The sequence below is a fragment of the Meles meles genome, chromosome 2, assembly GCF_922984935.1.
Source record: "Meles meles chromosome 2, mMelMel3.1 paternal haplotype, whole genome shotgun sequence".
In the NCBI taxonomy this organism is placed as follows: domain Eukaryota; kingdom Metazoa; phylum Chordata; class Mammalia; order Carnivora; family Mustelidae; genus Meles; species Meles meles.
Genome location: NC_060067.1, coordinates 24,819,131 through 24,844,370, shown reverse-complemented (window position 1 = coordinate 24,844,370; position 25,240 = coordinate 24,819,131). Strand labels below are relative to the sequence as shown.

Below are 25,240 nucleotides of genomic sequence, written 5' to 3'. Positions count from 1 at the left end.
GGTCTGACTTCTGACGCTGTAAGTATAGAGGCATCATTGAGAACTGCAAGTATGCTTCACACTTCCCTGGGGTGCCTGGGTCTAGCCACCTGTCTGGGGATCTCTCCCCCTCTGATTTTAATAACAGGCACCAGTACTTTTAGAGTACTTTTATCTCTCAGTCCATGTTTTAAGAATCTCAAAAGTACTCAGAATATAATGAGCATTCACATGTGCATGAATTATTTGTGTAACAAAAAAGAAGGGGAGAAGCAACTACACTTCAAGCCAGAAGTGCTTTGCCTCAAAAGAGTCATGAAATATTATAGCGTTGGAATTTTTTTTTTTTTTTTTACTAAGCATACATGTACTGGTTTAAAAAGTATAAACTACTTTATGAAAATATCCTTTATAAGAAGAAGGAAACAATTAAAAATGAAAAACCACATGGCAATTTGTCTGATTCCCCCTCCTCCACTTTAGGAGTGAGAGAAATGGTAAGAACAGAAATGCAAACTTACAAAGGGACTCATTTAAGTTTTTTCAATTTTTTTTTAATAAAATGGCATCAATTGCTGAAAGCATTATGGCCTTTGTTATGCTACATAATACTGGTATAAAATGTGAATAGTACAAAGTTCATCATATATAATATAAGGTTTTAATATATTACATTTGTTTCTACATAAACAGACTATAAATATATGTGCTATAGCATGTCTTACAGTCATGGTTCCAGCATCTCACACTATGGTACCAAATGAAAAATACATATTCTTTTTTTAAAAAGGAAAGAACAAGGGCAGAAACCAGTAGAAATAGCTTGACATGTTAAAAGTCTAAATAATACAAGAGATGTTGTTAAAACTTTGGCTATAAAATAATTTCGAAATCTGGCTAGTAGTCAGTCATTCAGAGAGTGAACAAACCAAATCAGTTCTTACTAGAGTGCAGAGGCCAAATTACTAAGATACTGACTGATTGGGGTGAAAGAGGGCGAGTTCAGGGAGGGGAGAAGGAACAAAAGAGTAAAATCCTTCCTGAAACTTTGACACCACAGCTTGACACGGAACCTACTGCATTCAGGCTCAGACATATATCACATCGGGACAGATATGTGGGTATTCATCCAGAAGAAACCAGAAGCTGGTTTATACAGTCAGAACTCTTCAACATGACAGGGAGTCTCTGTCTGAATGTCCATTCTTTATGGTGTTCTGAATAAAGGATCGGCCTGGGAGACAAGGAGCCAGAGCTACATCATTTCCTTCCTGGGGCTTGGCCAAGAGACACGTAAGAGTCCGGAAGGAACTCTCATTAGGAGTCGGAAACAGCTCAAGGAGCTCTCATTTAGCCCAACTGGGAAGAGCACGCAATCTTCTGAAACCACTAACCTCATCTGAAGCCTTTACCTTTCCTAACAGACCCCAGGCCCACCTCCGCCAGAGCCAACACAATGCCTCTGCAGGCTCCGGCACACTCTCAAAGCAAGCCGACATCTTCCTTTCTGTCGATCCAAACCCCACACGTACGGCTTGGCTCAGAACCCATATCCTGACCAAAGCTTCCTGGATGGACTCAGCCCTAAAGGTCTTTCCCATCTTCAACACCTAAAGCACTCGCGCTGCTTGGTTTATCTTCTGGTTTCACAGAGAGGCATCAACTCCCCGGGTGCTGCCACTTCACGGAGGATGCAGCCATTCCTTGAACTTCTTTTGTTAGAACCCATGGGGAGACCCACAGTAAGGGGCATCATACATGCTTTCTAAATGCATAAACAGAAGGTCAACACCGGGGGAAAACACAAACACATTCTTGAGTCACAAACATCTTCTCAGGAAATGCCTACAGGACTGGCTCCCTGCAGTCTGAGGTCCTTTTTTTTTTTTTTGAAATGAAAATCAAATGTGGCTACTTCCTAGTGATGGAAAGAACAACACTTGAAAATCTGAGCAGCACCTCTCATGTGATTTCCAGGAGTGGGGGACGTGGGTGCCTCCTTTTAAACAGGAGGAGAGCTCAATGTGGGTCCAGAGTCAGGCTGGAGAATCTGGGCCACACTGCTAGCTGGTGGTCCAATGTCCACCAGCTTTAACAGTTCAGCCTCCTCGCTGGAGTACACAGTGTTGTCTGTGTCATCGGAGTGATACCCAGACTGGTAGCCACTTGTTTGGTTAGAGCCTTCGGATGCCACAGACTCCTTGCTTTTGCTGGGCATCAGTCCACTGTGGAAGAAAGGACAACCGAATGAGTTGGTGGAAAGAAGGCAGTTCTTTCCCGTTTTACCCTAACCTTGTTCCCGACCCCGTGTGGGCTGTAATCTCCCTGGAGACACCAGCCCCTATCTCCCCAACTTGTTAATCAACGTATCAGGTTTACTCAGACAATGTCTATTTTCAGGTACGAGCATGAGCTTGTAGTTTCAGATAAGTCCTCTTATTCAGGTCCAAGTCTTTCCAGCCTGTGACAAGATGAAAGGCAGTTCTCCTGAGTTATGCAGAGGCTCCAACCAATGGAGCATTTTTATGGCGTTGAAGATTGACAGGTTTGTATACAATGATAGGAGCCAAGGGGACTCTTTGACCATGTAAAAGGAAATTGGGATGTTCTGAGAGTCGATTTCTGCTTTCCTCGCAGTGTTGATTAGGGATTACAAGGCCTATGTACGGTGTTAATGAAGTTCTTGAGCAACTTTAAACTTCAATAACTTGAAGCGTGTGTGTGCAATCAAGCCAGACTGTCAAAAACTGCTTTTTATTCATCAAAACCACATTTTTTGGAAGGACTGATGGCCTGGGTCACTCAGCAGCAACTAGAGAATGTTTTCAATGGCGTGGAACCGTGACAGACCATAATCATGTCAAAGCCTAAAAGTATAGGCTGTGCTGATCTAAAAATGGCAGGATTTACATTTTCTCAAGCCATTCTGAGGTGTGGGTTTTCCCCCTTAATATGTGTTTTACCAAATTATTCGTGTTAAAAACTACAAAAAGGATTTCATTGACTCTATGTTCATATATGGTTCAAAAGCTATTTCAAATAACTAGAAACACAATTTTTCTTTCAATTCAACCTCAAGAAATTGAGTTTAGTATCTCAAACAATGGCACGGTACCGGGCACATAGCCACTGCTGAATAAATATATTTTAAATCAATGAATGAAACATATCATGGCTCTAACAAGTTCTCACCCTGGGCCTAAAGCAAATAATACAATTGCACAATGACTCATTTTAATTTACCTTTTCTTTAGGTGAACATCCCTCAATAACCCATGGGTGTTCCCATTTTATATAATGTTTAGGTTATAAGTACATCAAAGTCTTCAATTCTCACCTAGAGTGAGTTCACTAGCAAATAAATGACTGCTCTTTATCTTAGCATTTTTATAGAGATTTTCATTATGTAGTAGGTTAAAAACAAGTACGTCTATTCAAAACAACTATAAATTCCTACAGAACCACATGGGGGAAATCATATTAAAAACCAAATTTAATATTTTTTCCACAATGAGGCCAATGATGATAATAAGCCAAATAATTCAGCCAATAATATTTAAGTATCTCAAACAAATAGATATTGACTTATTTATGCATCACACTTCTAAAGACAGATGCACTCATTTATGTACAGGTTTGAAAATTCTTCAGAGTCCACAGAGATTTTAATCATCTCAATTTAAGGGATTACCTCCAAGGACCTTTGTTACTTAGCCGGTACTACATAAACATAAAAATTCCCTGGTATTCATAAATTCTCTATAAAAACTGACCAAATCCCCTAATTAATTTCAGATTCTTTTTCAAATGTGGCATGTAATTATTTGTTTGATTAGTTTCGGTTCTTTATTAGTTCAGCTGATGCAAATTTGCCTAACCAACAAAGACACAAAAAGGGAAAACTGTATCTACATTGAAAGTCCTAAGTTCCTTCTAAAAATTCCCTGTGGAGATTTTTCTTTTCTATTTGACTGCGCCTTACCTAAAAGATGGAGCTAATTTGGTTCTGTCTTCCAAGGTTTTCAGCTCTTCTGATGCAAGGACCATACCACTGTCCGTCTGGTTGTCCTTTTTAAGAGACAAGGAGATGGCACAGTTGATTGAGCATGCACACTGACCAACTACTTAATTAAATCGATTTCTTAACTCATCTATCAGACAATATGCTCCAGTGTTCCCCAGGGGGAGGTAAAGATATCATAGACAGAAAATGGACCAGCTACAAGAAGAAACAACTGCTTTCTAGTAGTAAACTCAGGCCTGGAAGAAAAGAATTCAAGAAGCAGCAGCTGAGGAGACCTGATGCCATCCCACTTTTCACAGTGATACTATTTACACTTGAGTGGAACTGGGCATGAGGCTAGACTATCTAGAACCTTGGACTAGGGGCTGTCCTTATGGAAAATCCAATGGGGGGGGGTACTGATCAGTTTCATCTCCATAATGACCCCATGACACATACCTTTATAATGAGGCTCCAAGACTCGAATGCTTAGGCTAATATTTATCTAGCTAATATTTCATCCTTTGTGTTATTTTTAAGACTATTTTTAAAAGATGTACTTACATCTGGGATTACTTTTACTTCTGGTTCTTCCAACGGGATATCTTCAAATGTTTTTACACTCACGGGCCGGCTCTTTCGCTTACTGTTCTGCAGATACTGGCTGCAAAAGAACCAATATTTATATTTGGGTGGTGGTATATTTGGCTGCAGAGACCAAAAGTGATACCTAAGTTCATTATCTTTCAACCACAAGTTTAATAGCAACCTTCAAAACATCCTTTGGAAAAAGAAAAACAAAACAAAATAAAAATCTTTCTCTGCTAGCACACAGTGAAGGCTTCATTTCCTGTGAGGGTCTATTTAAAAGTATAATCTAAGTGAGGGCCCTAGATGAGCTCCTGTTCCTTTGAATCCTACTTCTGAGGGCCAGGGCTGGACTACAGACAACAACAGCAAACTAAGTGATCAACCGCCTTCTGCACAGTTTCCTGATTGTCTGAGATTCCTCCACTGGGCTCTTGACATATTACAGAGCATTGAACATCTTTCTGGCTACCTCCAGAAAAGTTTTTCTAGACAATGCCCACAGAGCAACCATTCAGTGAAAGATGGGCAGAGGAAACGCCTACAGATCTCACCTGGGTTCTGTAAAAGACACTGAACCCATCGGGATCTGGAGACAACCTCTTCTTTCTGCATGTAATGGAGGCTTAGTGTGTGCATGCTGGGTGGGGAGGAGGCTGCTGAGTCTCACAATCCCCTATCTTCAGCCCACAGAATGGCTGGTCTTGGGAAAAGGCAGTGGTTCAAGAGTCATGAGATGTTTCATCTGTTTCAAAGTCTACTACTGACCACACAAACTTGGGAAAGACATGAATATTTCCATGCCTCTACTGCCCCATCTTTAAAATGTGTTGGCAATATCTTTCTCTCCCTCACAGAGATATCTGAAGGATGAATGAGGTGGGTGGCAAGTGTTCCTAGAAAGAATGATGTTCTATCAGCCAAAGCCTGTTTTCCTCCTTTGAGTTCCAAAGGGTACCAGTTTCCTTCAAGGGTTCAAAGATTAGGACTTATCAGACAACATATCACCTGTTTCCTGGGGGTGCTCCTTCCCTGCTATGTGGCTCTGGGTGAGTCTGATTCTGTTAAAAGCACCAACAGTCCAGTGGAAAGAAAGGAAGTCCTTTTTACAACAAGAGACAGCAAATTCACTCTCCACGCTTATCCCAGCATAATTCCTCCCCTTGGCAGGCTTCTGGACATGTTACATATTCCTGTGTTTTCCGTGACCAAGTGGAATGAGGACACACTTGAGCCAAACAAGGAGAATGGGAATTGAGTCTCCCCACCCTGGAACCAGGAGGCTGGTTCCTCCCCTTACAGAAAGGAGAGAATGAGGCTCACTAGTGACATCCTCCTTCAGGAAATTCCACACACACAAAAAAGAGGACGTAATATATAAGGAGACAGAGAAAAGCCCACTTCTCCTGAGTCCAGTCCCTGAAAGTGGCTGTTGCTAAAAACTACTGATACCACAGTTAATCATTCATTGATTCACTCACTCAGGAATCCTTTACTGAGAATGTCCCACATGCCGGGCACTGGTCCCCAACTGCTGTCTCATAGCATCTTCATAAATAGTATCTGTTAGGGGTGGGTATCAGTATCCCAGCTTCCGAAGAGGAAACTGAGGCATAGAAAGGTTAAGGAACTTGTCCAAAATCACATAACTAGACTGTTTGAGTTACGAGTTTCCATTGAAGGACTTGAAGCACGAGACTGACAAAGCCAAATGCACCCTTTAGGAAGCTGACTCTGGTAGAGGAAGGTGAAAACAGGCAGTGAGACCAATTTAGGGGCTCTTTTCCATGTCTCTAGAAGAAAGAAGGCCAGCTTGCACAGGAGAGAGGATGCCTACAGGGTTTGGAAAAGTAGATAAGATTCCAGAGATATGTGGCATACAGAATCAACTAGAGGGGGTGCGTTTGGGCCATAATACAGTTGCCTTAGAAAAAAACAGTTGAGGAAGCTAAGACTTAGGGAGGAAATGGCTAGGCCTGGGATTCGAAATTGGCCTTCAGATTCTAAAGACCATTGTCTTGTTTGTTTTGCTACCCTACTCTACACTGACTCCCTTGGAAAAGCAACAGGAAGGAAAAACTAGAAGAGAACAATGGCTATGACAGCTCAAGTCTTTACGAAGCACCTACTACGTGCACAGCACTGCTCTCTCCCACACAGGCACTGACCGTGTGGTGGGACCAGCGCAGGGGAGAAGACTGACAGAGGTGGAGAAAGGACAGTTTCACTGCAGGCAGTCTGAGATCACAGTCAAATTCAGGAACGTCTAGTCAGGAGGCTGTCCCAGACATCAATCCACAAGGAGCACTTAATCATCACCAGCAATTAACCAAAATGAAGAAAAATGGTATGTGCCAAAACCTTTCTCTGGGAGAGAAAAGAAATCTTTGATAAGCTGCTTGGAGTGGGAGGTGAAACTCCCAAGGGGAAATGATGGAGCAACCACAGATGGTCCCCAAACTGCCCTCAAAGAAAGATGAGTCCAATTAATATGTGTTTCCTTACAGAAAGCATGCAAACTTGGGGCCAGCTCTGATCCACAGGGGAAATTAGAGACAAAGCGAAGTCTAGACAGTAGTGATCTGTCCTGTTCACCCTTCCCCCACACACCTCTCAGCCCCTTTGCTAAATAAATGTTGAACAAATATTTTTAATTAATTTGAAGGGACAACAAACGATGAGGTACCCCCAGTGATGCCTCTATTCAGCTCCATGTATAATGCGATGGGACTGAAAAACTATCAAGAGGAAGCAAATGAGAAAGAATCTTCAGCTTTTCTACCTAACCGGAAATGGGAAAAAGAACAGAACAAGCCCACTGAGAAGTACCCCAGCCTCATCTCAGGTCTCCCCAGGGAAGCAGAACCAAAAGAAAGCCTCAAAACGAGATGTGCCAGGTACAGATGCCTCAATGCTGAGTTTCTTTTAACCCAGCTGATTTACATGTGACTGTGGAGTCCTGTTTTTATAAAAGGAAAAAGGGTTGCAGGGGTGAAGAGGGGGCTGCAGACAAAAGATTCCAATTTCCATTTTATTTTTCAAATTATGGCTGGATAAAAGAAACTGGACTGGAAAGACCAATTCGAAAATCACAGACAGAAAATAGGAGCCAGGCCTGGTGTCACATTTGTCCATGCTTCTGGGGATAAATGTTAGCAGCCCTGATTTAGATCCAGCATTGCATTTGGCACTCCCATTACACAAACATGACTTCATCCACTCTCGGCACCATATGCAAAGCATCCAAGCGAGCCAAGAGACTGCCGCTCGGGTCCTCACTCCACCTGGTCACACAAAACCCAAGGAACAGAGTTCATGATCAAATGGCTTTCTGATAAAGAAATAATTAACACACAAGAAGGCCAGTGGAGCTTGAACTAGAGGTTTTTAAACATGAGAGTGGAACTATTGGCTTTCAGTTCATTCACCTTTCTCTTTGAGCGTACCTCCTTCTCGGGGCAGAAAACAGGACAAAGAGAAAGATTGGAGGACCTGGATTCATCCTAGAGATGTGATTTTCAGCAGCTTGATGAATAACTATCACCTACCGAGTGCTCTCTGAGAGCCAGGCACATAGAAGTATGTTATACCACGCAGTTCTCAAAATAATCATTTCTGAACATCCGTGCCTTCGCCTGGGTCACAGCGAAGAGGAGCGTCAGGTCACTAAGAGGCAGACTTAGTTGTCCAACCAGCTCTCTCTGACTCTAAAATCTGGATCTCTAACCACAGTTGTTTATGCCCACCAGGGGGTTGCTCTGAGCCTCACATGCAACATCTTCGTCAAGAAAGATAATAGTTTCTCCCTTGCGTAACGCTACGAGTTATCTTGCAGGCAAAATCTGATAACGGAAGGAAAAGTTCTTCGAAAAAATGCTGAAAATTCCCGACAAAAATGTCACCAGCGGCTTACGTGTTGGCTTCTACCCACTCTGGCAGTGTTCCTGCCAGCCTATGTGATTCCACAGAACAAACTGTCCAGGGGGCCTCCTCGCCCGTGACCAGGCGGCCTGGCTAGCCTAGACCTCCGTGCCCCTGCTGCAGTCATAGCACTCTCAGGAGTGCGGGCTGGACCCTGTGATCAGGGAACCCTGGTTCAGGGGAGCCAGTTACAGGAGGAAAACACCCAATGCGGAGGGGGGCGTGGGAAACAAAGAAGTCCCAGACTTCGTAAAAGGCAATTTTAATATCATAGTGTAGACACTATATCAACTCTTTCCTCAGACACAGGTGCTGGAAGAGAGAAAAAAGAAAGCTGCCTTCAGAACCCCTTTACAGATCAGGAGAGGAGAGCAGTGCATGTGTTTTAAATAAGTCCAGCATTCCCATTATGCAAATAAAATGCTGAAAATCAGACTAGGCTTCTGAAGATGTGCTGACCAGTCCAATTCAGGACACGTCCCCATGGCACCCTGCGTCCTAGCCAGAGAGGCATAAGCGTGTCCTCATATATGCAGAAAACCCTTCCTTCCAGAATCTTTCCTAAGCCATTTAAGTCACATTAATAAAAGAGTACAAGGGGATAATTTAAATACAGATGTCTATATAAAATGGGTCTCTTTTTCTGGAGATTAACGTGCTGTGGCATTCCAGCTATTTGCAGCTGCGGGGCTTAGAAGTGGAAAGAAACTGCTACGGCAGCAATGTGGACCGCAGATGGGGAGCAACTCACCTACCCCCGCCCTCTTCAAGGAGCACTTCCCCTGAGAGCCCTCTCAGGGCTAAGGTTAAATGTGGAGGAGAGAGGCAATCTTCCTTCCATCCCCTCCCCAAATGACCTTGAAGTGCCCCCATCTCCCCCCACCCCCAGGGGGATGTTGACCATATAGAGTACCTGATTCCTGCTGTGTTGTCATAATGGAATTTGGGGTCACACACTTCCTCTTCCTCCATACAGGAAACAGGTGAGGTAGGCAGAGAGAGTCCAGAATCCTCTTCCATGCTCAAAGTCTCTGATATCGGGAGAACAATGTAGTCTTTGCCATCCTGAAACAACAAACACAGAGTGCTATTGTTATGGCTCCTGCCCCTCAAGAACCTTTTCATGAGAAACAAAGGCCATAGGGGCTCCTTGGTGATGAGGTCTGTGGCTTTCGTATCTGAGCGCAGAACTTAAAGACAACATTAAAGATGGTTTGTCAAAAACAAAAGGGGAACTTGAAAGGGATGTGTATATATGAAAGCATGTTAAAAGAGTTAATATGAAAACAAGAGGCGTAAGGGGGCCGCCAACAACTGTGGTCAGGAGGAAGACAAAGCAGGCTGTGGCCAGAGATGTGGCCACAGAACACGGAGGGCTCAGAAATCATTTCTTCACAAAGCTCTACCTACAGGAGCCAAGTCTTTTAAAAGGCATGTCATCCAATTTTAGCCTCTACATTTCAAGGCAATGGAAAAATCTGATGACAGCCTAGAGAAAAGCCGTAAGTGTGCAGGAAAAGGGGTCTTCTGAGAAAAGGTTGCACAATTTGACATTATTTCATCAAGAGAAAGAAAGAAAGGGCGATGTGATACCTTTAAGCGTTTGAAACGCTTACTGATAAAAACAGATTTGACCCATTGTCCCCCACCTGTTCAAAAGAAAAGCAGGAGGAAATTGGCTTCCATTCATGGTAGTAAGAGGCCACTGACTGGAGATTAAATAACTTTGTAATGGTAAAGATAACAATTCTAAAATCCTCCAGTGGACGTTCTGGGAGTCTGGGATTTTACTGAGGAAAAGCCATCTATTTTGCGGGATTCAGATATCGTGTTGCCTGTGCAGCGTAGTAAAAATTCCTTGAAATTCTGTCCATGTTGATAGTCTGGAGATCAGCTAATTTTTATTAATTAAGTGACTGGTTGATTTTACTTTAGAAGAGCATTTGAGGACAACAAAAAGATACATCAGGAGAAATGAGTGGTTAGGATCTCATCTGTCTAAAAGGGGAGTTACAGCTTTTTTTAAAAAAGCATTATTGCTCAGATCTGCAAGAATATGGTGGCCGTGAGAACGTCTAGGGAGGAGAAGGGCCCTTGGACACACTTCTTGGATGGAGGTCACAAACCTGCTGAGCGTTAGCTTGTAACAGATTTCCCAAGTGTTCCACTAGCTCGGAAAACGTGGGTCTCTGATTGGGCTCCCCGTGCCAGCAGTCAAGCATGGTCTGGTATCTAGAGAAGCAAAACACTAATGTCATTAACAGTCTCCTTCTTCCTCATGTGGTGCTGAGAATAAGCACTTGAATGAGTAAACATTTATGAAAAGTCCACCATGAGCCCAGACACTAAATAGTAATATAACACCATATAAAACACAGAACCCTATAGTTGGAGCATCAAGTATGTATAGGAAACGTTATAAATTGACATCCAATAAAAACTAACTGGTGGGTATAGATAAAGTGCTGTTGTTTCAAGAAGCGATGACTCTCTGCTTGAGATTATCAAGGAAGACTTCCAGAGAGAAGGACACAGACGGGGCCATGAAAGAGGTCTGTATCATGAAAAGTCTTCTGGGCAAGGGAAGTTTTTATGCATAAAGAAAGGATAAAAAGATATTTTCAAGGTCTTACATTTCTGGTGTGGCATAATCAGGGGCCCTCATTCGGGTGCCTTCTTTCAATCGCCTACAAAATTCCTCATCAATCTTTACTCCAGGATATGGAGAAGCACCTAGAATAAAACAGGAATGGGACATTATATGATTTTATTTTTTTCTTATAAAAAACCCTGATTCTTGAACATCATCCCAAATATATACATACATATATATGTATATGTATACACACACACACACACACACACACACACACACACACATATATATATTTTAAACTATCCAAAGCTTCCAAGTAACCTTCACCAGATAAAGGTGGAATGCAGGAGAGGAAAATTTGCACTGGGCCACTGACTTGTATCATTCTCTTGGGAGTATGGATGGAAGGACAAAAAACAAGTGACTTACCTAACGAAAATATTTCCCAGAGCAAGACACCAAAAGACCACACATCACTCTGAATTGTGTACACTCTGTCAAAAATTGTTTCTGGGGCCATCCATTTCAAAGGGAGGCGAGCCTAAGAGGGTAGAAGACAAGGAATCAGAACCCAACTTAGCACACAACTATAGAGAAACCTTCCTCTGTTCCCAACGCAGGTCCTGAAGCTTGCAAAGACGAATTTGGATCCTGCAATTTAACAGAGCACTGGGTTCATCTTTGAAACTTACATCTCCTTTTCTGACATAATCTGGGTCTTTATAAATATCCCGGGCCAAGCCAAAGTCACAGATTTTAACCACGTTCTTCTCCGACAAGAGGATGTTGCGTGCAGCCAGGTCCCTGTGGATACACTGCAAAAAGAATCGTGTGTGCGTTAGGTCTCGGCACAGCTGATGTCTTCTGCACCTGTTGTGATCTCATGCTCAAAAAAGCCCCACTTCAGAAAACCAACTGATTAACAAGCACTGGGCTAATCTCTTTCATCAACCCTTCAAGAAAGAAGTCTGACTTTGGTGGAGGCACACATCTGCTTATCGCATAGAGTCCCAGGCTTCGGAGTTAAATAATTAAGTTATAGTATGATGATGGAGTCGTAAATAGACTTCTCTTGGACACAGTTACCAATGTGTTTCTGGTCACATCCACATATCCCTTTTGCTTGGCACCATATACGGTTAAAACCTGTTATTCTAAGGAGGCCCTAGAATGCCCTCCTCCTCGGAATGAAAGCTCAGAAATCAGGAACATGGGGTTCTCCTTCATTTGGTGCCCTTTGTTGGTTTCTCAGTTCCATACGGAACTGAAACTGACCGGCTTTGATAAACCGTCCCCCATGGGGCTCATCCTGTTTCAAAGTGTTGGATTATCGTAAAGGTCTATGAAAGAGATTTCAGCTTCTCACGGGTCAAGTTGATTCTCTGGTGCACTAAAAAAGGAAAACCAAATTCATTCTGCTTTCTCCCCACTCTTTCCCGGTCCTCGGTGTCTCTCTTCTTGATATCCCCCGTCCTCCTCTAACTTCTTACTACTGAGCAGCTTTGGCTTCACCTGGTAGATTTGTTGGGGAACAAGAGTCTCGGGGAATATCTGTAAATGAATGAAAGGCTCAGAGGAGAATTCTGAAGCTAGCACAGGAGTGATCACAGGAGCCAGGCATAGCCGACCACCCCACACCCTTGTCTCCGTGCAGCACTTGCCTCTGAAAGAGGCGTGTTCAAAAATCTTCGGCCAAGCATGACTGAGGAAGACAGGAGATTCCAAAAACCAGAAAGTCCTCTCTACTTTTCCCCCAACCAAAGCTTCTTTTTCCAGACCAACAAACAGGTGGTTTTCAAGAAAGCAGCTGGTAGATGCAAGGGAAGTTAACGGTTCCCACCCCATTCGAAAGATACCCTGACTCAACGCAGGCTCTGGTCTTTAAAAATAATAATAAAATAAAATCAGAATCTCCAAGAAAGGCAAAGGGCCTTTCTCTGTGGGAAAATCCCCTAAGACCACACTGCTCTCCTTTCCCCTTGGGAGAAAGGAGACAAGAGCTCTCTCAGGCAGAAACTTTCAAGATCCTGAGGTTCTGAAAGCTATGACGAGCTTTAAGCTTCAGAAAAAGAACTGGGTTAGCGATTTCACTCTAATTTAGAAAAACAAAAACGGTAAGTGTTTCTTCCCCTCCAGGAGGGTGCAACCAATGCATTCTGCCAACTGATCATTTTTCCTGAAGCTTAATTTGAATTTTCCTTGTTCAACATAAAACCATCCGTCCTGCCCTTCCCAGAGGGGTGACTTCAACCGACCCGGCTCCTGCCGTGGTGTTTACAGCCTCTGGAATATTTGTAACTTGTCACGTCCCCACCTCAGCCTTTGTTTGGCCTACTTTTCTAATTTTAGCTTTTATAATCGCTCTCATCTGAAGCCTGTCCTTCCTGCTTTCTAATTATACCACTAACAAATAGTTTTTGATGGATGGGGATGAATGTAAAATAAATTAAAAATAGGCTCTCTCACCCAAGATATCTGCAAGTCTCAGTCCCTCACCTTTCCCAGGTCATTGCTCAGATGTCACATTCTTATAAAGCCTTCCTGGTCCGTTCTGTTTAAAATGGGTGTACACAGGCACCCGGGTGGCTCAGTGGTTTAAAGCCTCTGCCTTCGGCTCAGGTCATGATCTCAGGGTCCTGGGATCGAGTCCCACATCAGGCTCTCAGCTCAGCAGGGAACCTGCTTCTTCCTCTTTCTCTCTCTGCCTGCCTCTCTGCCTACTTGTGATCTCTGTCTGTCAAATAAATAAAATCTTTAAAATGGGTGTACACAAGCACAGAAGCGCATGCACACACAAACATACCGTTTCTGTATACTCTCTAACCCTAACCCTTTCCTGCTTATTTTTCCCCACAGGGCTTATTCCCATTCTACCTACTATGTCTTTGACTTGTTTATATTGTTCACTGCCTGTCCCGCCCAGTAGGATGTCAACTCCAAGACGGTGGAGAGCTTTGCCTGTCCGTTCACCCAGTATCCTTAGCACTGCCGGCATTTAATAGCTGGTCATTAAATATTTACCACATGAATTAATTAATTTCATGAAATCCTTACACCTCCTTAAATGAGCAGGAACGGGGCCTTTCCAACAGAACTCTTTAAGTAGTCCCAGCAGTAGAGAATGAATTACAGTCCCAGATACACACCGCTGGCTGGCGCTGGACATCTTACTTCCAGATCCGTGATCCGAAGAGATACTCGGGGTCCCCTCTGAGCTGTCTTACCTTCCGTGATGCCAAAAACTCCATGCCCTTAGCCACTTGGAAGCTGTAACAGATGAGATGCTCCAAGGTCAGGAAGTTCTTGTATAGATCTTCAGACACTGTCAGAAGATGCAGGAGGACAGAGATCAGTATTGCCCCCAGAAACTATTTGTTCCTAAGTTTGTTAGAGTAAGCTTCATTTTAACACTCGGGAGTTAAACTTCTGGAAATAGAAGCAGAGAGAAAAATGCCTGTATCTTCTGTAAATTTGCTGAATCCTCGTATTATTAGCTTTCATCATACCCCTTAGCCAAAAAATGTTGGTTTTTCCATCTTAGTCAAATTGGACCAGCAAATCCAGGAGGCAGAAGGGAGGTGCATTTGGCAGAGATGGCAGAGAGCAAAAGAGGACTTTTTTAAGTTTGCTGTTTTAAACTGTTGGGTTTTTTCATGTACCCAGAGGGATAAACAATAGTTTCATATCAAGAACTCTAAAAATAAAACAACAATATTCAGGGTCATTGAATCTTTTCTCTCCAGGCTTTATCCTGGGACAAAGGCCAAAGGTCAAATTATAATCTACAACAGATAACTAAAAATATCAGAAATATATTCACTTCTCTCACTTTCAAGCTGAGAAAGTGCTGTAAACACATTAAAACACATCCCCTGTGGGGATTCCCTTCAAGGATATGAATGAGAAGTGACAGGAACATCCAGAGAAAGATGGTTTTATGTAAATTGGTGGTATTTATTTCCATGCAACTGGTACAAATAAACACTAGGACATTAATGGGTGTTTCAACATGATCACTTAACTCTGGTCAGATAAGATAAGACATGGCTTTTCTCCTAGAGACAAATACCAGAGTAAATGAAAACTCACTTATAATAATAACCTTGTAAGTATTAAAAAGACTGAGAACATTTTCTCAATGATTTTTTTTAAGCTTAGGGTTAGAGGGCTCTCAGTGAACGATTAGAGAAACACTTTCATTTTCCAAATGAAGAAATGGAGGACAAATTCCAGGCCACGCCCTTTCTTCTCCAATCCTTTGGGTTTTCAGCCCACTGGCCACCATTTTGTGAGAGAGAAGGATGAGACAGAGAGGGCCCCACTTGGCATGGGCCCAGTTACATGAGGTCTAGATGGCCTCTCCACACTCTTCTAGACTGAGTTCCAGCATCATACACCCTGCTTGACTTCTAAGAGAAAGAAGCCAGATTTAAGTTTTATCTGTAGCCTCATGTCTAGGGAAAGGGAAACAGGTTTCTTTCACTATTTCATGACTGGGTTCTGCTAAGACATGCCTCAGGAGGAGCCAGATGTCAGGAAGCCCCATCTCTATATCCATGGGGCTGTCTCTGCTCCTTCTAAGGGAAGCAGATCGACAGTGTATCCAGGAGCTGGAAGAAATCCTGGAAGTTAGACTGTGAACACAGCTCTACTCAGAGAGAACACTAAAATATCACTGGAAGCATAACTGGATATAGAAAAATATGCTTACCAGAACTCTTCTGAGGAAGTACGGTTGCAAGAAAGACTCAATAAGCCCCTTGGAATGGGGTAGAGACAGCAGGTAACTGCCTTAAAGAGTTTGGGTGATGTAGGCAGAGTGGGGCTGAACTGCTCCAGGCAATGTGGAGGCTAAGCTACCGTCAGAGAGCCTCCTTTGTCCTAAGGAACAAAGCACTGAGCCTCGCCTGCTACTAGATGCTGAACCAATAGTCTCAAAGCATTAGTTTGGTTGTTGCTGACTGTTGAGCCCGCCTGGGGTACCGGGATCTCTCAGGCTTGCCCTGTACTTTGCCTCGCAACATAGACAGCTGCTTAGTGAAGGCTTCCACAACTCACTTTTGGGAAAACTGAATGGAAGCAGTCTAGAAATGTAGGTCTCTTCCAAATATTAGGGAGTACTGAACTTTTCCCGGACAGAATTCCTCGTAACACTCTACCACCTTCTCTTTCCTGCAAGAGTACACGTCAAGTGTGGAGAAAGCAATGGCAGATACCTTCCTCTTCCTCCACGTCACTGAGGGATTTCTCCTCCACAAATCCAGAGCTGGCTGAGCTCTGACTACTGGTGATACTGTCCAAGCGGCGTTTGGGATCCATAGTGATTTCCCCAACGTATTCTTTCCCTTGACGGAATCGTGCCCCTTTGGTCTATAAAGAAGCAAATGGGCACACTCCTTGAATACGACAGAGATCTCTAGAAAACAATTATAGCTATTAAAAGCAGATAAGAAGGACATCAGTTATAGCTATTAAAAGCATATAAGAAGGACATCAGTTTCAGGAATATGGAATCTTGGGGCTAGAATTTGGGCAAAGAGTTCTATATAATAGATTTTCTTCCATAAAGCCTAGTTTCTTCTTTAGCTTAAAGAGATAAACACCTCGTTTCAGGTCTATTTCAGACACGCTTCTGGCATTAGGACATTAGGGTGCTCTTTACCAAGGGACTGAGACTCCACGAGACCAAATACTGCTAGGAGAGAGAGAAAATAATCCAGAGACATCCTTCCCTTTCCTTAATCGTGCCCACCCTCTCCCCTCCTTAGGCACCATCTCTAATGGGTCAGTAGATTAGAGTCACAAAAACAAAAACAAAACAAAAAAAACCAACCATGAGAAGATATGTGCCCCAGCAGGTAAAAGAGGAAATTAAAACAACCAAAAGAAGACTCCTCACAAGTTCTTCACAGCATTTTAACAGAGAAAGATTAACCTGTATTTTCCTCCATTTTACAAATGTGGTCAGAGCTGAGTTCAGTGACATACCTTGTAGGGGACAAATTCATTTCTCTTGTTCCTTAAGTAAGTTGACAGGTTTCCAAACTTGCAAAATTCCACTATCACCATGAGTGGTCCTGCAGACAGCACAGCATGTCAGGAAAGGAAAATGTTTCCATTCATGTATCTCATCAAGTGTTTAACACATGGATGAACCAAAAAAATCATAGAAGGACACTACCAACAGTCACCGGGACAGGATCATCAAAATCAGCTGGTTGCAATGCCCTTATAATGTAGCTTTTCTTTTACTAACTGGCAATTCCGCAGCAAGATGAACCAAAATTTCAGAAGAAATTCCAACCACTTGCTTTTCAACACAATCACTTAAGATGACTTCATTTTAGAGGGAACTACTCTTAAGGTCTTTGCTTTCAAGGTTTTTGAGAAGCTTACTTTTCTCATCTGAACCTCTGACACAGGAAGCAAACTGCGGTATAGTGAGATGGCATTTTTTAATTCACAGGAAGTTCTAGAATAATTTATAGTGCCCATTAAACCTCCATGAAATATATTTATATCTAGGAATCTGGCAAAGTATCCTAAGCTAAGGAAATCAAGGCCATGGGAGCTGAGTGGTTTCCCTGAAACACCAGCAGAAAATTATATGCCAAAATCATCAGGCAACCAGAACCATCCACAGATACTCACCTCCTGGCTTGGTACAGGCTCCTAGAAGATTGACCACATTGAGATGATGGCCGATATGAATGAGGATCTTGAGTTCAGACATGAGCGCTCGGTGTTCGCTGTGTGTTGCTCCTTCTACAAATATATGGCAAAGAGTGAAATCATAAATGTGGGCGTTAGCTTAGGAGGATCAGTGCCCCACTGCATGCATGTGCAACTTACCCTCTAGGGATGATAAACTGTAACCGAATTTACAGTCTGGGTACATTGAAAGTCAAGTATAAATTGTATTTTCCAGGTCTAAATCCAATTCTTAATTTACGTGCACCCAGAATGTTTGATATTTAAAGGAATCCATTGTGAAGTCTTTTGCAAAGTGGGGAATGCATCTGCAAAGGGAATCATGCCCAAATTTTCCTCTCTTACAAAATTGGATTTTCGTATATCAGGTTGACTATGCTTCTTAGGGCCTGATTATTTCAGTCCTTCCTGGTAAGGAAGCAACACCACGTATTAAATACCCTTATGTGTTAGGGGCTATGCTGAAGTTCCCGCCAATCAGTGCCAAGCAGGAAACTTAACAGGGGCCAGCTGGCAAGGCCAGTTGGCACAAGAGCCTGATGAGGCTAGAACTGCAAGTGTGATCCTGCACAGACCGGTACACTTCCCTCTAATTCACACACACGGTCCACACCTCAGACCCTGATGAGCCACCTCAAAACCGCACACCCCCTTAGCCACAAGGGAGAATAGGCAAAAGGAGAGAGAGGGCTTTGAAATGCACATGACCTACTGGCCAAGGGTCTGTGGCACTGCCCTCATCATGAAAGCACATCACAGCTGGAGCCAAGAGCCATCGATGCATCACCTCCCCAAATGAAAACGACAAGACCAGAATTCCATTACTATTAGGATAAACCATTGTTCATAAAACTTTTACTTCTTAACATGTCACCTGTGGTCCTTTTTTTCCCTAGCGCAACCATTATCTTTATAGGAGAAAGTCTTGCACATATTCCAATTCTCGGAAACATGCTGTTTTTGTGCTCTACTATTTTTACTTATTATATTAAATTTCTTTCCATGTCTCTACATGGTCTATAATTATCTCACTAATGCATCGTAATATATTAAGAAACAATCTTTACATAACCAAGGTATTATTTTCCTATAGTCAGGACATAAGTACAGTTGTATAAGCTATGCCCTGCACAAGGGCTCTCAGGCAAGTTGGGAAAGTGGGTGAAGCTGCAGCCCATCCTCAATGTTGCCTGCCAGGCCACGCACCTTGCAGGAGGCTATAAAAGAGGGACTTTTCCCCAATCTGTACAAAGGTATCACCTAAGCCATTTGCACGCTTGGCTAGTGGGCTCACCTAACCACAAAGGTGCTGATACAAGGCTTTCATCATGTTTACAGACCAGACGAAACAGAGAGAGGGATATATCACCATATAATTTTGCCTTTACCTTTTAACATTTTGACGGCCACTGTCTTGCAAGTTGCTGTCTTGTCGATTCCAAAGGCATCTGCTTCAATCACTTGGCCAAAGGCACCTCGGCCAAGAGGTTTACCTACAGTCAACGGTGACAGGAAAAAGACTTAGACTATGACAGGACCAAAGTGTCATGCAGAGATTCCGACTAGATTGGGTCACCACACATCCCAGTTTAACTTGGAAGAATCCAGCTCAACTCCCTTATATTGGCTTCATTATTAAATACCTCCCCCTTTGCTCTCCAAATGTCCTGCTTTGGATAATTGTACAGGATCCTACTTCTAAGTGACTAAAAGGATGATTACTCAAGTTCAAAAGACAGAATGAATATTCTGAACCTGGATCCAACATGTGAAGAGACTAGATTTGTCATCATCCTAAAGGAGGAAGAGAAGTCCTGGTAAACCCAACATCAAATTAATACCACTTGAAAACACACCTAGTTTCAGCCGGTCTCTGGGGAACTCCCACTTGCTGGCATCATAAGGCAGGCGTTCACAGTGCTCATCCAAGGGGAGTTCATCTGGATCCATGACGATGGACAAGTAGCCTGTCTTCAGTTCCCCTCCATTGGCCTGGAAAGCATTATTCCTTCCAGTCACATACGCTCTGTTGTCTGGCTGTTGTTTTTGTGTGCTTATTATTGTTGTTTATAGAAGCCCCATTCCTGATGTCTCATTCTCAAATAAAACTCATGAAGTTTGAGAGTAAGTCCTATTATAATCCTGTATCCAGTGTCCCCTCAACCCCAAATGAGCTCAGAATGAAGTACTTAAATCTTAATTACACTAGACAGTCCAAGCCCTTGTCTCCTCTAGTGGCTTCTATCAATTAAAGCCCAGTGGTCCAGCCAAAAGAAAGTGGGAAAGAATGTTATTGTATTGAAATAAAATTGTGCCCATTGAGCCAATAACAATGGGAGGAAACAACTCAAAGAGCCCCAGTCAGCTTTCATTAATCATGAAAACCAATGTACATGGGATGGAAGGGAAATGATTTTGTTACCCGCTTAACGGTCCGTAGAACGATGACAAGTAACAACCAGAAGAACATGGCAATCACTGCTGTGCCTACTAGAATAATGACTTCCAAGTTCGTCTTCTCCTGGGCACCTGGAAAGATGAAATTGAATGAGCATCAACAGTTGAAAACTCATACCTTTTGATATAAGATGACAAAGTTCTACACTAAAGCAAGATCTCAAGTTTACCAACTTGGAAAAAAATCCTACACAATAATAGTCACAAGCCTCTAAGTTGGAGGGAGTCTATAACATTCTTAATGGATAATTAAAGTTTGCAAAGCATTGCCCATGAAAACTTCCAACGATAAAATTCCAAAGTTAAGGATAGAAATTAAGGACATCAAGGATTGAAATGTTTGATGTCTTACAAGAAAAGCATATGAAGTGTTTGGAGGAAGAGGAGACTTTAATGGAAAGGATCACATTCTACAGATCACACTCTACAGGGAAGAAAAGAAGTATGTTTTAATTCACGGTAAGTTCTAGAATAATTTATAGTGACCTCTTTCTGGGGAAAATGAAAGTCTGGTTTCATCTGTATAGAGTCTGAGAAAGGATAATATGAGAAGACAAGTGGCCAGTGAATGATTGGTTGCCATGCAACCCCTAATTGCTCATCACTTTAAATATACCATCCCACCTAATCTTCTCAACAACACTCAGCTTTCAGATGGAGAAACAAGCTCAGAGAGGTTAAGCTCCTTCATTAAGGGCACACAGCAAGTTGGGGGAATGGTCAAGAGTCCAGCACCAGTTAGCCATCACACTACCCTGTGCTTGTGTGGCTGGAGCCGAGCCTGAGTTAGGAAAAGAGAGAAAGCTGAAAGAGAGCATCCCTCGTGGCCTGACGATAAAATGAGTTTAAACCACCCATGAAAGGTAAGGCAGAGGTGGGCAAGAAAAGCTGCAGATGCTCAGGGCTCCAGAGGACAGCTCTGAGTGGAAGAAATTAAATGCCAGAGGAGGCTTTCAACTAGAGTGATTAGCAAAGAGGTGATAAGGAAGCAATTACCACCTAGGGCCTCCCATTGGATGAGTGCAGTGTGAATCAAATAAGCTGTTCAAGTGGCCCAAGGCAGCCTCAAAAAGGCAGAAGGACAAGGAATGAACTAGTTAGCCAAGAAAGAGCTAACAGTGAGAACCAAGGACCAAGCATGGCTTGGAAGTCAATTCTGTTTCCCCAGTGGTCCTATTGAAATAATTTTCTTTTTATACACAGAGGTCTAAAAAGTCCATTATACATATAAAAAGTTCAAAGATTCAATTGTCTACATAAGTTAGTGTGTTAATATTCCCATGTTAACATTTGGGAACTTAACAGAAGAATTAAACATCTATCTCTCTCCTTCTTAGTATTCCGTTTTGGGTACGAAGTAAATGTAAGCTCTGCGGATAGCCCACTGCAAACAGCCAAACAGGTGAGGCAGAGCATGGGAGAGAGCCAAAAGTCCCCACTAGGATCTGCCCTAGTGGGCCCTGGGAAGTGACAAAAGCACCATGATACTTGAAATTTTTATTTATTTCACGCACTTGAAATCTCTTTTGCAAGTGCAGTTCATGAAATGGTAATAAGCCTACAAATTGGAAAACAAGTCATCAAGATGTAACAGATCTGACAGATGAAGGGAACTAAAATCTAGACTTTGAGAGACAAGTTAGGATGAGTTCATAAAAATTCATCAGTTACTCCTTCTGTTACCATCCTTCTTTCTTCCCCTTGCATACCATTCCTTTCACCCACATAATAGAGTTTCATTGCTCCCCTGATAGATTATTTTTTAAAATAGGAATACATTTCTGAAGAGAAAATATCCTGTCACAAATTACCTTCCCATCTGGGAAAATGCCAGATTTCACCTCCCTCCTCCATACAGGAGTTTCCTTTCACATTTAGACACACTAAAATTCCGCGTCACAGAAGCAAGGGTCTATTGTTCACAAATAAATTTTGATTGTCTGTAGTCCAAGGAAAACTGTGAACCCTTGTGATGATCTGGATAGCATTGATTTTGATGGCTGAGCAGCAATTCCAATGTTTTTCCAAGTAAATACAGGGGTATCGCTTCCACAAGTTAACCGAGCCACTCAATGAAGAAAAAAATAAAGGCCAGGTGGGTATTCCACCTGTCAGGCTGAGAATTTTTCCAAAGCGAGAACTACAAGGATAAGAAATGTGATCCAAGCAGCATTAAAATAGCATTGATTATGGTTTCTGGTTAAAATAATATGTACTTAGAGTAGAACATATACAAAGTACAAAGATTATCAAAAATCACCCAAAGTGTGTGAGTATATATACAATACAAGTGAAGTTTTTAAAACCACCTGACGTGTCCATGCAACTGCACTGACCTTCTACTATGAAAAATGCCTCCACTCTTGCACACCCAAGAACACTGCATGCCTGGCAGGTATAGAGGCCTTCGTCCTCCTTCCTCACCCTGCGGATGGTTAGGTTCCGGTTCCCATCCTTCAGTACAATACCTAAGAGATAAGAAAAATGATTGTTTCTATTTGTGATGTGATCTGGTGGAGTTTTTCAGGAAAAAAAAAAATCTAAAAATATAAATGGTGTCCTTTCCTTGGACTAGTGTCTAATTCCAAAGAGTGGTACAGGATACATGCTGACTCATCACCCCCGGCTTCCCTGAGAATTCAACAAGGCTCTAAATACTTTAATTCGGAGTCTAGAAAATGAGCCAGACCATGGACACTAATTTGCTTTTTTTTTTTTTAACTATCTAAAACAAATCAAGACATAATGTGGGGTTTGGGGCATGTCTCCAGGAGAATTCTGCAACCAGTGAGAGAGAGACATATTTTATTCACCTGAGTCTTCTACAAGTGTCTCATTATCTTTAAACCATGTGACTTGTGGAGGGGGATTCCCAGACGTGGTGCATGAAACTTCAATGGTTTCACCAATGCTTGTAGTCTGATTCTCCAGGTTTCCAGTGATCATGGGTGCCACACGCTCTATGCACACACACAAAAAAATCAGACGTTTAGTTGTAACTTTTGAAATGGTTTTAGCATCGGTAAACTAATAAACAGTGTAAACTTCATGAACAGTAGGCTGTTGATTTACTAAACTGCAAATACACAGAATAGATGATAGTACCGTTGGTCACTGAGTAAAGTTAAATGGAACAAGTCAGGATGGTTGAGATAGATCACTACATCCCTTTGAACATTCCTATTAGTGATTCTAACTGGTTGTCACATCACAAAATAAAGGTTGTCACTTTTATGGGTTTTTTTCCTCTAATTAGACACAACTTCCCCAAGGAGAAACTTTCCCTCCCAGGAAAGTTCTAGCCAGTGACACCCATGAATTCCACCATGTTTCTCTTGGAAAGTGTGAAACTTCAGTGTAATTCAACAAAGAATGCCTTATATTTATTTGGCACTTTTTACAAAACTCACTTAAACTATTTTTATTGCTCCCTATCAATCTTAGAATGGGCAAGAATATTAATCTTATTTCACAGATGAAAAAAAAAAAACTGCAGTTCAGGGGGTTAAACAACTTGTCCAAGTCCCTGTAACTAAGTGTTTGAACTAATAATAGAATCTGGCAAACCTGAAGGACTAGTCCATTGCCGTTTCCACTAAAACACAAATGAGCAAGACAACCATCCCTGAAGAAAGTCAAAGGTTTCAAGAAAATTAAGCCCATGGGTATTTCTTCCAATGTACAGCAAAACTTGAGATTTGCCCTTCCATCAAAGGTTTATAGACATATCTTGTCCAAAGCAATCAAAAGGAATCTTGCTGAAAGGATCCACTTTAACATTTAACAAAATGAGATTACCTCAGTGGTGAACTACATTGGGGTTTAAGCAAATGTCCTGGGCTCTACTCTATTCTAAGAATAATTTTAGGAAAATAAGTTGGGAGTCATTAGAGAAGCAAACCAGCTCAATGTGAGCACAAATTTCCCGGGCATGTCCTCCTTCACGTCTCTTTCTGAATTCTTCTATTACTTTGAAACCAGACTGGTCACCAAGGTGAACAGAAAACGCATGGTCATATATGTGATATGATAAGAAGGGCCCTGGGAATGACTTCACCCAAAAATTTTCCTTCTTTTAACATCTAAGTCTTAACACTAGCGAACACGTACTAGAGTCTGTCTGAAGATGCCTCTGAGGAAGATATTACTCCTCTAAAACCTTGGTATAGATTCATTCACCTGGGCAGTTTGTTTTCCTCCTTAAGAGTAAAATCAGACCACACATGTCTCCTAGAAATTGGGAAGGCACACTAAAGAGAGGAGAAGATGGAGACAGTGGACACAAAGAGATCTTCCTAAATTTGTCTGATTTCCCCAGAGACAGAGGCATGACTACATAGCTTTTGTGCAAGACACAGGTTAGATGAGGTGTGGAGAGTGGCTCCCTGGGGAATTTACAAAGCTATCTGCTCATTAAAATGATCATCCCATAGATCCCTATGCTGGACTACATAGGATGACCCAGAGGGACAGGCAGTGAATGTAACAGCACTCCCATGGCTCTCACATGTCCTAAACAACCCCACAATCATACTCTTCATGTGGCAGACACCTTACTGAGCACCTCGTATGTGCCACTATGTTCTATGATGTGAGCTACAGCAAGGTGTAAGACAGAAAACAATTCCTGTCCTCATGGACATAGAGACCTCAATGTGCCATGACTGACCAGTGGTTGCCTATGTTCTCATCTCATCTACCTACTCACCACTGTGAACTTCTGAAAACTTCTTAGCTCAGAGTAGGCATTCCATGAATATGTGTCTACTGAAATATAAGAATGTCTAGAGTGAGGCAGGAATTTTCCCAGTTTAAGCTAATCCCTTGTAGACAGTAGTGAAATCCTATCATCAGAGCTGGAAAGAAACATGTTATTTTCTCTCTTTAATACATCATTTCACCATTATTCACCTCTTTCTGCCTCAAGAACCCTCAGTGAATAGGTAAGTCTGCACCAGTCTACTTCATAAGCTCCTATAGGACAG

The 25,240-nt window shown here is 42.3% G+C and overlaps 1 protein-coding gene across 1 annotated transcript in view; it reads right to left on the bottom strand.

Moving 5' to 3' along the window:
- Positions 1-523: 523 nt before the first annotated feature.
- The window catches only part of KDR (kinase insert domain receptor), a 43,629-nt gene continuing 18,912 nt past the window's right edge, over positions 524-25,240 (bottom strand). Inside the window, exons 14-30 of the mRNA XM_045997670.1 lie at positions 23,069-23,215; positions 22,592-22,723; positions 20,221-20,327; positions 19,655-19,790; positions 19,187-19,291; positions 17,739-17,852; positions 17,076-17,164; positions 16,304-16,457; positions 14,312-14,409; positions 11,780-11,902; positions 11,517-11,628; positions 11,125-11,224; positions 10,618-10,723; positions 9,405-9,556; positions 4,547-4,646; positions 3,962-4,047; positions 524-2,204 (exon numbers count right to left, since the gene is read on the bottom strand). Of these exons, the coding sequence (XP_045853626.1) occupies positions 1,982-2,204; positions 3,962-4,047; positions 4,547-4,646; positions 9,405-9,556; positions 10,618-10,723; positions 11,125-11,224; positions 11,517-11,628; positions 11,780-11,902; positions 14,312-14,409; positions 16,304-16,457; positions 17,076-17,164; positions 17,739-17,852; positions 19,187-19,291; positions 19,655-19,790; positions 20,221-20,327; positions 22,592-22,723; positions 23,069-23,215 (2,084 nt within the window). The 3' untranslated portion in view covers positions 524-1,981. The remainder of the gene's footprint in view (positions 2,205-3,961; positions 4,048-4,546; positions 4,647-9,404; positions 9,557-10,617; positions 10,724-11,124; positions 11,225-11,516; positions 11,629-11,779; positions 11,903-14,311; positions 14,410-16,303; positions 16,458-17,075; positions 17,165-17,738; positions 17,853-19,186; positions 19,292-19,654; positions 19,791-20,220; positions 20,328-22,591; positions 22,724-23,068; positions 23,216-25,240) is intronic.